We start from the raw sequence: 13418 nt of genomic DNA, 5'->3' as shown, positions 1-13418 counted from the left end.
TCAAATGGCGTATGGGAATGTTTAACAATAATCTGACTCGCTACCGAAGTATTTATTGCATCAACATAAACACGGTGCCATTAAAGGGTCGTTAAAAGTATATGAAGTACGTATATCTGAAGACTGAGTCAAGAAATACATACCCGGTGTGCATTTAAACGAAAAAGGATCGTAAATAAACGAACTTACTGCAGTTTTTTGGCCACACACTCAGTCATGCGTAACCAGTAGGTAAAATATTATTTTTAAAGATACATAATGTCTTTAAACACACCTTGCGAAGCCGGATTCGTTAACACGTTGACAGTTAATTAAACCATTTTGAAGGATACACCGATCGCTCTCCACACGTGGTCGACGACATTGTTCATAGTCTGGGATTTAGTTTCCTGAAGGAGCTTCCTTCTGAGTGTATCATCTCCGAAAAATCTTATATAAAGAAAGGATAGGATGGAATTGGACACAAAAAAAAGGGTAGGTACATATTTCTGGCATGATCGAAAATGACACGGGTTAAATACACATACATGTATATATTGATATGTCTATATATAGTTACATGTATTTATATATGCCAACTTATCAAAACCATTTTCAGAATTTGAATTCATAGAATTTATACTTAAACTGCGTGAAAACATAAGTGTGGTTTTAGACAGGGTTTCCGCAATGGTGTGGATTGGTCCACATGCACATTGCATATTTAATATGTATTATATTGTATATATGAACTCAAATGTTTTATTCCAAGTTGTTTGTCGTACTTTAAATAACATGAAGATTTGTGTTTAAAGCAAAAACAAGTTCCATTTAGTTTTCGACGCACTATTGCCGTTGATAATATTGATTTCAAACTTCCTGGCACTACCTTGGGTTTGTATTTAGTGCCAATCGCAAGTTTGCACCAAAGTTCTTAGTTCATTACACCACTGAAATTATGCACATTTCATCTTCTCCCTTTATATTCACCATTAATTCATTAATTAATCAGGTGCTCAGATGTGTTGTGTAACGAAATTTCCACTATAAAATCGTTGATCCTGAAATATACATATCGTATACCTTTGACGGTGTAGCCAAGCATGTCATTGACTGGGACAATAATAGGAAACCAGGTCAAAGGTCACCACCAACTATTTATTTTCTCCCATGCTTTAGATAGATTGTTTAAATAGTCTGTCTCCTGTCCAAATTTTCCCCGTATTTTGTTATGAGTTGATAACAATCAAATTCAATTTTTGAGGCTCAGCGGTTTCCTATTCTAGAACTGAATATACATGTAATACACTATCGGGATAAAAGGGGACATACTTCGTGATGCAGAGGCAGCTGTTGTCCTCAAACTTATAGCCATGCAATAAATGTACTTTATTTACACGCCGAAAATTGTGAAGTTCCGTGTGAAATACATCTCCAGGTGCAAGGAATGTACTTTGAAGAGTTGTTTCCCATAGAGAACGTCAAAACAACATACATTTGTATGTGGAGACATATTCTAAATGTGTAGTGCTTTTTAAATCTTACTCTGGGACTCTCACACAGTTACACCGATGCGTCCACCTAATGCTTGCATGCACATCATTTTCATTAAAAAGTGATTATTTGTTGGAATCGTGTCCGGGGTTTCGTTTTAGGCGTCCTACCACATTCCGCACATGCATTGAAAATCTTTGTACATCATGATCATATATAGGCACTCATTTGAATTTATCCATGTAAATGTATTAGACGCAGGACACAAATCTTTAAGTTAAAACTCGAAATGATTTATTTTCAAAGTAAAACAGAAGATTCCATACCGTCTTGACAGGTGTTTTATTTCAATAATGATATGAAAAAAAAATTCGGGCATATACTTGTATATGTTAATTTTACGTGACAAAACTAACAAACAGCAGAGATGTGCTGAAATGGGGGGCATGAAGTGTCTTAAAATTATGCATATCTGCTACCTTACGGGACTAACAACACCGTTTGTTTTAAGATAAAATGCATTAAGAATCCATGCAGCTCATTTATCACCTTTCTTCTCCAGGGACCCCATCGTTATCTGTCTCACTTCATCACTTCTTTAAAACAGTTGAGTCAATGTAAATACTAATGTTAATTTCCGAAAGACAATAACACACACACACACACACACACAAATTTATATATATATATATATATATATATATATATATATATATATATATATAAACATTCTACCTTCACTTCTCCCAACCGTTAAAATAGAATATACTATTCATAACTGCAACGCATTCACCACTACATTGGTAGAGATATCAAAGGTGAAAACATTGGAAATGTGAATACGTATAAGACTGTTCTACATAAATGAATATTGAAATATTGTGCTGTAAACTAATATTGCTTTCAATTACAAAGCGAGAAATCTAAACCTAATGATATTAATGAAATTCCCATAGAAACCATTCAGCGAGCATCATAAATCATAGTTACTTCTGGTGATTTTTGTGAAACTGTTTGATTAATTGCTAGTTTTATTGATTTAAATGAAATATGACAATGTTGTACATCAGCGTTCCGCTACATGATCACGTTGATATTGGATTTTGTGGTTGTTTTGACTGATTTATAACGGGACAGGAAGGAGAACTCTAACTTGGTTGGTAGACCTCTAAAAAGACCGATAAATTCTTTCAAAGATTACCTTTTCAGTTTTGTCATTATTCAATAGCTTCCAGAGTTTGAAATCCATTGATGTGTAAATCGACATTCCTGTGGAATGAAGTCATGGGTCATTGATAGGTAGCCAAAAATATAAATATAGCTCTTAGAAAGGATTACTTTCTCCACCATCCTGGCAATGGCTGTGGGATAATCTTTTACGAACTTGTTGCTTTAAGCTTTCACATATCCTTCAGGTTATTATTCACAATACCAGTAACCTCATAGTGTAAACATTGCGGGGTTTTATTGCTATTACATGTATTAGGTTTTAGTGTAAACATTGCGGGGTTTTATTACTATTACATGTATTAGGTTTTAGTGTAAACATTGCGGGGTTTTATTGCTATTACATGTATTAGGTTTTAGTGTAAACATTGAGGGGTTTTATTGCTATTACATGTATTAGGTTTTAGTGTAAACATTGCGGGGTTTTATTACTATTACATGTATTAGGTTTTAGTGTAAACATTGCGGGGTTTTATTGCTATTACATGTATTAGGTTTTAGTGTAAACATTGCGGGGTTTTATTACTATTACATGTATTAGGTTTTAGTGTAAACATTGCGGGGTTTTATTGCTATTACATGTATTAGGTTTTAGTGTAAACATTGAGGGGTTTATTACTATTACATGTATTAGGTTTCTGCTTGCGTCCCTCTTTCTGCCCCTCCCCTGGATAGTTCACAATCTATCCTTTCACTAATGAATTGATTGATTTTCTTAACGTTATTGTCGTATTTTCTGAATGCTTTCTATCGTGTGGCCAAATTTTATTGTCTTCAAAATGTTCATCTGTCATAAATGTCTTGACTTAAATTTGTAAGCACTCAGTTTTCTCTAATAAAGTATACACTGTGTGTAATTCATTATATTGTATCACTCAGTTTTCTGGAGTTTATACTGAATGTTTTACGTAATTAATTCTAATGAGATGTCAGGAGTGTAGATTGATGTAGCCTTATGTAAATCTAACAAGTACAACGCTCGTTACGAAATTCTTATGATTGCCATAAAGCTTGGAGTTGAATAGGGATTTTTTTTAAAATCTCAAATTACTAGAATTGTTTATCTTAGTATACATGTATTGCTATCAATCTGAGAGTCCCCTGACTCTCCCGCTTTTATATTGTGGCACAATATAGATTTGGAGAATCTCGGATTATATTGCTGTACATGTATATGTTCTTGGAAGGGAACACTACCTCTCTATTGTTAATACATGGAACATTGATCAGAGGAAGAATACAACTAAACTACGCATTTCAGCACATCAATAAGATATTGAAAAGGGAAGATATACGGGACCTCCTCCTGAGTCAAGAGTATGTTTTCAATGTGATATGCAGGAGGTTTAAGACGAACATTCATTTCTTATTTGTTTGCTCAAAATATAACAATGAGAAGTTACAATTGATGGAAACCATCTCAAGAATCAACTCAAATTTCTCTGTTTTGTCGTCTACTGAAAAACTAATATGGATTTTGAATAATGAAAGTAAAGAAATTCTATGTTTGCTCGAAAAAAATATTTTTGAAAACAGTGAAAGAACCAATGTATAAACATATGTATTTTCATGTGCATGCAGGTTTTTGGAAGTTTATCTTTTGTTGTTAGATGCAAAAGTACATTTAAATGTATGAATACAATATGTACATTTATTAACATCTACTTTTACACAAAAGTATAATGATATTTCATCATCAACACTAGAGACAATGATGCCTGGTTATGGTTATGTAATAAGCAATGTTGTTGAGTTTCTATAGAAATAATGTTTGAATTACACTTCTTTTTGTTAACAATGCATTCCGGGGCCCTTGATTGGTCAATAAAATATCTTGTATTTTGTTCTGTTCAACATGTAAATACCAAATTTTCAAGTTTAATTTTAAATAATTAATGTCCTAACATTAGAGACTACCCTACCCCTAAAGATAAAATAACTACTGAGTACAAAAAGCTCTACACGTTATGGAAAAATCGTAACACACTTGAAGATGTCAAACACCAGACGACTGTTGATAGAAAACAACAATTCTTCATATACACCCCCCAAAATTTAACAATAATGGCACAAGTCTGTTCAAGTACCTTTCATACAAGACTTTCGAGGGCTATTAAAATAAGAACTAGTGACATTTTATTAAAGATTTTACGAATAGTGATAAAGATACATGTACTTAATGTGTGTTTTCATGTCTCCCCCTCTTCCAGGGAGAGACATATTGTTTTAGTACTTTCTGTTCCTCTGTTTGTCACAAAATATTGTGAAGGCTTCTACTCCTATACGGCTTATCGGATAGACTTGAAGCTCCATTGCCATTTGTAGATGTGCTTATTGTCGGGACAGGAGGATCCAATAATTTTCTTGAAAGTTGTTATGGATCTTTGAGGGGTGGGGGATGCAAAAACAGCTTGAGAACACTTCTCCTATGTGGCTTATCCGATAGACTTGAAACTTTGTACAGTGCTTTATTGCCATTTGCAGATGTGCATATTGTCAGGCCAAAGAGCATTGGGTCCAGAGAGAAGGTTTCGGGTGGGTCTGGAGAGGGGATTCTGGGGGTTGGACCCTTGTCTTGGACATCCATATAGTTTTTTAAACACTATAATGGTAATTTGTATGCTGTTATTTTTTTTATATACACGTATTAATTTTTATCGATTCATTGAATATAATCTAGTGCAGTTCTGGACCCCTCCCCCTTTTCCAAATCGCTGGATCCACCTCTGAATAATGTGTTTTGTGGCTTTTTTCATGTACAAAGGTATGATCAATGTTGAATCTTTTCTCCATCTTTTTCCTCAATGCACAAAGTACAGTTCATAATGTCTATGTTGCTGCTAATGCTTTTCCCTCCATACCATGCAGTACATAAGGAGAGGGGGTAATTAACACAAGAGTACTTTCAATCTTTTGAACTAGAACAAATTATATTTATTTTTCTAGCTTTTCCCCATTTGATTTTTTTTATTAAGTTCGTTTGTGACAATGCTATGAGCAGAGATCATAATTCCTTTTTCACGAAAAATGTCGTTTCCAACTTTTAATCTAACCTAGTGCCATTGTAAATGATATTGTGACGCCTGTTCATCTACAGGTTAAACCTTATTTGCGTGTATCTGCAATTCCACAGATACATATAGAGATTTATATTCATGATTGAGTTACGATTACAGAACAAACTTAAATTCATATGTCATATAAAGGCAATTCAGCTCGCGATTATTGTTTGATATGTGACTCAGAACATTCTTTCACACGTTAGCTTGCCTTGAGGATGACACTACGTGAAAGGTATTTTAGGTCAGAGATGTTTATTGCACACCTGGGAAAAAAATATACAATTGAAGAGAAAATGACGTTACTGGGGGAACTGCTTACGATATAAAGAATAAGAAAATTTCCTGATAAAAAGGGGGAAAATTCAGAATGGAAGGAAATTGTCGTGACGTTGATAAAACAGAACGCGGAGTTAATTCATTGAAGTCACTTAGTGAGGAAACAAGAGTACGACAGAGGGTAAGACAATGTCTTAGTCATTGGAGGACAAAAAGGGATAGTGTTAGTGCAAATAACGAAAGTTTAACCTATTTATGTGTACTTAATGATGTACACATGTTATAATAACACTTCTTTGTATAATTTAACGATGTCAGCAACACCACAGTTTCTTATGATAATTCTTGTGTGTAATATATTTATTGGATACCCCACTTCCTTTTCTGACTACCTTGTACGTCCTAGTGTATATATATACATGAAAAAATATAATATGAAAAGAAAAATCACAGGCACTAATGCCTCGTTCACACGGATGCGCATTAATTTTTTTTACTTCGCATTAAATTTGATGCGAAGTAAACTAATGCACATTACAATCTCCGTGTGAACGCGGCTCAGACTTAATTCGCATTAACATTAAATTCTTCGTGTAGGGATCACAATGACACCAGATATAGAGTGTTTAATATTCTCCCTATAGAGTGCATTTTCCCCCCTTTTAATAGCGATCAGGTCATTTTTCTTCTTTTTATTAAAATGCATTCAACATCGGTCATTTCATTAATTGATATTTCTCTCTCTTTTTTAAATGAATCAGTGAAGTCCCTCTAGGCCTATATTTTGTATATACATTGACAAAACAGGATATTCGTATTTCCTCTCGCGATGCTTGATAGATATTATATATCATGTAGTAATTGCAGTTACTTTAAATATACAATGCACTGTATAAAAATCTACTGACGTTTGGGAATGGAACAAACCCGGAATTCTTATGTTCGAAGAAGATTGGTATCAACTCGATCTGTTTCCATTGAGAAAGCAGAGGTTAACTGGACTAAATATCTGAAATGTTAAAAACTAGAAAATCTCTCTGGACTAAATATCTGAAATGTTAAAAACTAGAAAATCTCTCTCTCTCTCTCTCTCTCTCTCTCTCTCTCTCTCTCTCTCTTGTTATTTTGCATCTAATATTCAATACTCTTTTTTGTTCTTTTTTTCTTTCAGAAGTACAAATTGAGTTCATCAAGCACACCGTCCCCTTCCGAGGAAAACAAAGGTTTTTCTAATGGATTCTATCAAAAAAACATCACAGGCGTTGACCATCAGGTGACTTCAACAAAAGCTTCAGCCTTTGACAATTTAGCATATGCATCGCATGATGATGACAGCGTATTCACACCAAAATCGGACATTTATTTTGATCCATCAAGTTTACAAAGGAACCAAAAAGGACCTAAATCTCGAGTGGAAAGTGCTCGGGACGAAAATGTGCCAAAGAGCGGAGAAAAGGGGTGTTTAATTTTATTGTGTGTGTTAACAGTCATTGGCTTGTTAGCTGGAATAGCTGTGATACTTTATGTCCAAGTTTTTAAAGGTATGATTTTTCCGGAGATGTTTACTTTCATAGCAAGTTTTCTACTTTTTCTCAACGCAACTCAGTTTCCGGTCAGCGGTTATTTTGTGAATGTTTTCAACTGGTACAACTACAAACCAGTGAAACCTCTAACCTATCCCCTTTTGCTCCGCCACTAGTTAAATTGAGCTAATGAATAGTTAGTTTAAACTAGCGTCTCGATGATTACACATGTAAGTCGCTTGATTTACTCCTCGTCAGCTGAAAAATGATGAGGATTACTTCTGTGTGTTCCATCGGGCGACAGGCATTCGTACCTGAACTTGCCCCCCCCCCCCCCTTTTTGTTATTTGCGGCGATAATTTCCCCGAAATGTATGGATTCCCAGTCTATCTCATCCCAATTTACAGGGAATCCACACATTTCGGAGAAATTGTCCAAAAAAAAAAAACCCTCAAAGGGTGAGGGGGAGTACAATATGTCCATACTTCAGGTGCCTTTGATGTGTTTCTGGAAAAATTAGGAATGCCACATGAATTTTTTTACCTTTAGTTAGACAGTATATATAGATGTCGTTATTATAAATAGGTTAAATAAAACATAACTGTTTATTTGATTAGAATATCTTGAAGCAACACAAGCTGTAATGGACGGTAAATAAATTAGAAAATAAAAGAACAAATTTTTAACATATTTGTGATTGAATACATAAAACTTTATAGAATCAGAGTGAATCTAAACAGTAAGCCCATCAAATCAGCAGAAAATGTCGATTCATGAATCATTGTCATCCTGTCGGTAATTCCTGCTCGGAAGTCAGCAGTTCGGAAAAAAGGGAAAGAGAGGCACTGATTTGTAAATAATTTAACATGCAAATTTTATAGAAAATTCACTATCAAAATTTCATTTGAGTGGAACATAAATTTGCATAATTATTACTGTACTACACTTGTGGTATTTCTTGTGATATTTTAAACCAAATGAAACATGTAGTTACTCATGTCAGTTTCCATCTTTGCATATGAACTCGGTCTCAGCAACCTGATTGTGACAGTGTTCAGCAATCATCGTTCCCATGTCCGTGTATATGATGCAATGGCGGTCTATATGAAACACTCTGTGTATATGTAGGTATGCTCTCGAACAATATTCCCTTGTTTATTTTGCTGAATTTTTCTTCAGATCTTGAGGATTATATTAACTATACCAATAGGCGTCATTTGGTGCTTAATTGGATAATTGAAAATAAACTGTCAGTTACTGCTTGTATTGCTTTAAAAAATGGAAAACTTATGACTATGTGAACATTCAAAATGTTTGTTGAAAGTTTGAGGCATAAATCAGAGAAGGAGGAAAAAGTGACCCGAACCTATAACAATTTTATTAATCACTGATAATTAAACAATTAATTATGTTATCTACCGTATAAAGATGCACAGGTGTTGTGTCACCTGTGTATATACCTATTAATTAACACAGCCATGCTAACCCCATGGGCTTTCAGTTTCACCGTTATACAGGTACGGTCCAAGCGAAAACAATTTTACACTTGATTGATGGTGTGTACATGCAATGAAATATGATTTAGGGAACAAATTTCACCTTGAGAGATCAAGAATTTCAAAAGATCAAGAGTAAATTTTCTTAGTTATATTATAGAGAAGAAATTAGGACTGTGATTTCACTACAAGAACTTTAAGAGATGAAACTTCGAGCCATCGAGAATCTCCTGTATAATATTAGTACATTTTCATGTAGTATATCAAATTCATATGGCGTGATTTTACCTCAGCTTTATTGCTTATTGTCAACAAAGTCAAATGAACCAATGACATTTTGTTTGGGAAATGAAATAAGATAATTTCAATTCTGCTTTTCCTGGCAGTATTAAATTTAATCCTCCAATCTGCTGACAAGGATGTGAGTTGAATGATATGTTTATCAATTTTAAAGATTGAAATATTAAAAGACAAGCATACAGTAACTTAGTACCTTAGAAATTTTACTAATTTAAATACCATATGTACTCGCCTATAAGCCGGTTGTATAGTTTTTAGGTTATTTTGGAGGAAATTGCCATTGACCCATTTATAAGTCGGTCTAATTTTTTTCAAAAATCGGTTGATAATTTCAAATCAATGCTCCAATGTTTTTACCTGTGTTTCAAATAATATTTTGAAAAATGCGCCGATATTTGATATTTTTTTCTCAACAAATCAATTTCATATCAATACTCTTATGTATTTATCTGTGTTCCAATAAGATTTTGGGATATGACATCAATGCTTCATTTTTTATTCTCAACTAATTAAACAGTTACTATTTTGTTTCATTTCATCCGTGTTTTTGTTAAAAAAAAATACTATGCTATACCTTAATTACGCCATCCAGAAAAATACTAATCTTCTTGGGACAATCCTATAAGGCGGACATAGTGTTTTGGACCAAAATTTAACAATAAAAAAATCCAACTAAGCGAGTCTATACAGTATATACAAACTAGTACATTGTTTAGGTATGAGTGATTTATAGGATTAGAACTGGATAAATTAATATTTTGGATTCTAGAAAATTGGAAATGCGATTGACCTGTCACCATCGACTAATGCATTGTGCTTCACAAATTAAGCATACATGTATTTCCTTTCTATTTGTAGAAAAACCTTCCAGTTCACCGAGTCAATCGTGTAAGTACTAACTGTATGTTGTCCAAATACTATAGACGAGTGACTTTCTGTAAGTACTAACTGTATGTTGTATAAATACTGTAGACGAGTGACTTTCTGTAAGTACTAACTGTATGTTGCCCAAATACTATAGACGAGTGACTTTCTGTAAGTACTAACTGTATGTTGTATAAATACTATAGACGAGTGACTTTCTGTAAGTACTAACTGTATGTTGCCCAAATACTATAGACGAGTGACTTTCTGTAAGTACTAACTGTATGTTGCCCAAATACTATAGACGAGTGACTTTCTGTAAGTACTAACTATGTTGTTGTATAAATACTATAGACGAGTGACTTTCTGTAAGTACTAACTGTATGTTGCCCAAATACTATATACGAGTGACTTTCTGTAAGTACTAACTATGTTGTTGTATAAATACTATAGACGAGTGACTTTCTGTAAGTGCTAACTGTATGTTGTTCAAATACTATAGACGAGTGACTTTCTGTAAGTACTAACTATGTTGTTGTATAAATACTATAGACGAGTGACTTTCTGTAAGTGCTAGCTAACTTATGTTGTATAAATACTATAGATGAGTGACTTTCTGTAAGTACTAACTGTATGCTGTCCAAATACTATAGACGAGTGACTTTCTGTAAGTACTAACTGTATGTTGTCCAAATACTATAGACGAGTGACTTTCTGTAAGTACTAACTGTATGTTGTCCAAATACTATAGACGAGTGACTTTCTGTAAGTACTAACTGTATGTTGTTCAAATACTGTAGACGAGTGACTTTCTGTAAGTACTAACTGTATGTTGTTCAAATACTATACATGAGTGACTTTCTGTAAGTACTAACTGTATGTTGTTCAAATACTATAGACGAGTGACTTTCTGTAAGTACTAACTATGTTGTTGTATAAATACTGTAGACGAGTGACTTTCTATAAGTACTAACTGTATGTTGCCCAAATACTATAGACGAGTGACTTTCTGTAAGTACTAACTGTATGTTGTTCAAATACTATAGACGAGTGACTTTCTGTAAGTACTAACTATATGTTGTATAAATACTATAGACGAGTGACTTTCTGTAAGTACTAATTGTATGTTGCCCAAATACTGTAGACCAGTGACTTTCTATAAGTACTAACTGTATATTGTTCAAATACTATAGACAAGTGACTTTCTTCTGTAAACAGACATTACAGAGAAATGAAACTAATTAGTACAACTAAACTCAGCACAAATTCTATACTTAAATGGCCTTTGACCTTGACTCTCCCCATAAACATGATAAAGGTTGCAACAGATAGGATAATCAATAAAGTAAAAATGATCTCTGAAGAATTTCCTACAAAGTGATATATGACAATTTTTTAGCATCTTGCGTGATAGATATGCCTAACATGAATAGAGGCAAAAAGAGTAACTTGGGTTTGACCTATATTATACCAAAAGTGTTGTTACTTAGCAACAGCTAATTAAGATGAATTGAATATGATTTATTTGTAGTATTTTAGTAGGTGAATCTGCACATACAATAAGAATTTCATTATTTGCTAGTAAGAATGACCTCAGAATACACATTTAAGGTTGCTCCACCCTCATGTGATGTCATATACTTTGCAGAATCTTTATTTTACTTTGTGCATGATAGACATAAATTTTGGGAAGAATTTTATTTTAACACTTGGTATGATAAATTTGGTAAACTATTTCAAACTGAAAAAGTTCATATTTTCTATAAATAATCATTTATCTATATTACAAAATGTTGTCAACGGTAATAACTTCTTGATCTAATTAAGATTAGCTTGTTTGAATTTGCTACCGCTGAGAAGTGTTAAAGAATTCAAAACAGCTAATTTAGATTAGATTGAATAACTTCTATGCCGGTATTTCTTCTACTGTATGTCTATCATACAATGATTTACATGATATCCACAAGTTACTTAATATGAATTTATAAAGTAGCAGTGATTTGAAACTGTTGAAATTAAAATTTTGTCATTTCAACTACATTTTAGCCGAGTTGTGTAGCAAATCTTGGCTTTTAAATTGGCGAAGGATGGGCGTCCGGGCGGGCGGTGTCCACAATAGCTTGTCCGGTCTCTAACTTTCATACTTTTTGATGCATCTTTGTGAGACTTACATAACATGATCACATCCAAAAGAGAAAGGTTCCTATTTATTTTGAGGTCAAAGGTCAAGGTCACTTTGTCACTAAATGCCATAGATTTGAGCTTGTCCAGTCTCTAACTTTCATACTATTAGTGGCATCTTTATGAAACTTACATAACATGATCAAATCCGAAAGAGGAAGGTTCCTATTTATTTTGAGGTCAAAGGTCAAGGTCTTTTTCACTATATACTGTAGATTTGAGCTTGCCTCTAACTTTTATACATGTACTTGCTGGTGCATGTTTATCAGACTTCAAATCCTGATGACATTCAAGATTCATGTTGCTTTTGAAATCCAAAGGTCAAGGTCATTATCACGCTATACCTATTACGGCCATTCAAAGCTTCATACTTATAAACTATGTCAAATATGTGCATGTTTTTACTTCGTGAATGCAAGCATGCATAATTTTCCAAACTGCAATTCGGCCATACGCATCTTTGATGTGTTTTAGCGATTTTTATTTATTTTTATTACTATGTTGTTTAATGAAAATGCATGAATTTCTGATGTTGGTGTGAATTTCTGATGTTGACTTGTACTTCTGTTTATGTATGTACGACATCTTTGAAAAGGTGGCAACATATGAAAATCTTCTTTGGTTATTGATTAAATTAAACTATTAATGGAAATTAATACAGTTTTTGTACTTTAAATCATTAGTATTGATAAATCACATGAGGGTGGAATTACCTTAAGAGAAAAAATTGAGAGAAAAAGTACCTGCACTCATTTGATCTTCGACCCCAAAGACCCTGTTTGAGGTCTAGGCATATCATCTTCTGAAACCTGAGCTCACTCGAATTCCAAACAAACTTATGTGCCCATTACCTATTCTTAATCCGGGTAGATATTTTTCAAATTTGGTCCAAAAGAATGTATCATGTAGTCTCTAAAAGCCTTTGAAATGTGTAGAGATTTTATTGTGTCCTTGATCACATTCGTTGTGACATACCTTGAGCAGTTTTCAACATAAAGCTTTCATATTTGATATTG

At 33.6% G+C, this 13418-nt stretch overlaps 1 protein-coding gene across 6 annotated transcripts in view; it reads left to right on the top strand.

Moving 5' to 3' along the window:
* Positions 1-13418, top strand: part of LOC125648397 (uncharacterized) — a 131203-nt gene continuing 117785 nt past the window's right edge. The window contains exons 1-3 of one of the 6 annotated variants that reach the window (XM_048875448.2): positions 1-474; positions 7210-7579; positions 10216-10245. In XM_048875448.2, coding sequence (XP_048731405.2) covers positions 451-474; positions 7210-7579; positions 10216-10245 — 424 coding nt within the window. In that variant the 5' untranslated portion in view covers positions 1-450. The other 5 variants (XM_056139629.1, XM_048875445.2, XM_048875447.2 and 2 more) reach the window with 5 other exon arrangements.

The sequence above is a fragment of the Ostrea edulis genome, chromosome 6 (assembly GCF_947568905.1).
Source record: "Ostrea edulis chromosome 6, xbOstEdul1.1, whole genome shotgun sequence".
Taxonomy (NCBI): Eukaryota; Metazoa; Mollusca; class Bivalvia; order Ostreida; family Ostreidae; genus Ostrea; species Ostrea edulis.
The sequence above is the reverse complement of the archived record's forward strand: the minus strand, read 5'-3'. Positions and strand labels throughout refer to the sequence as shown.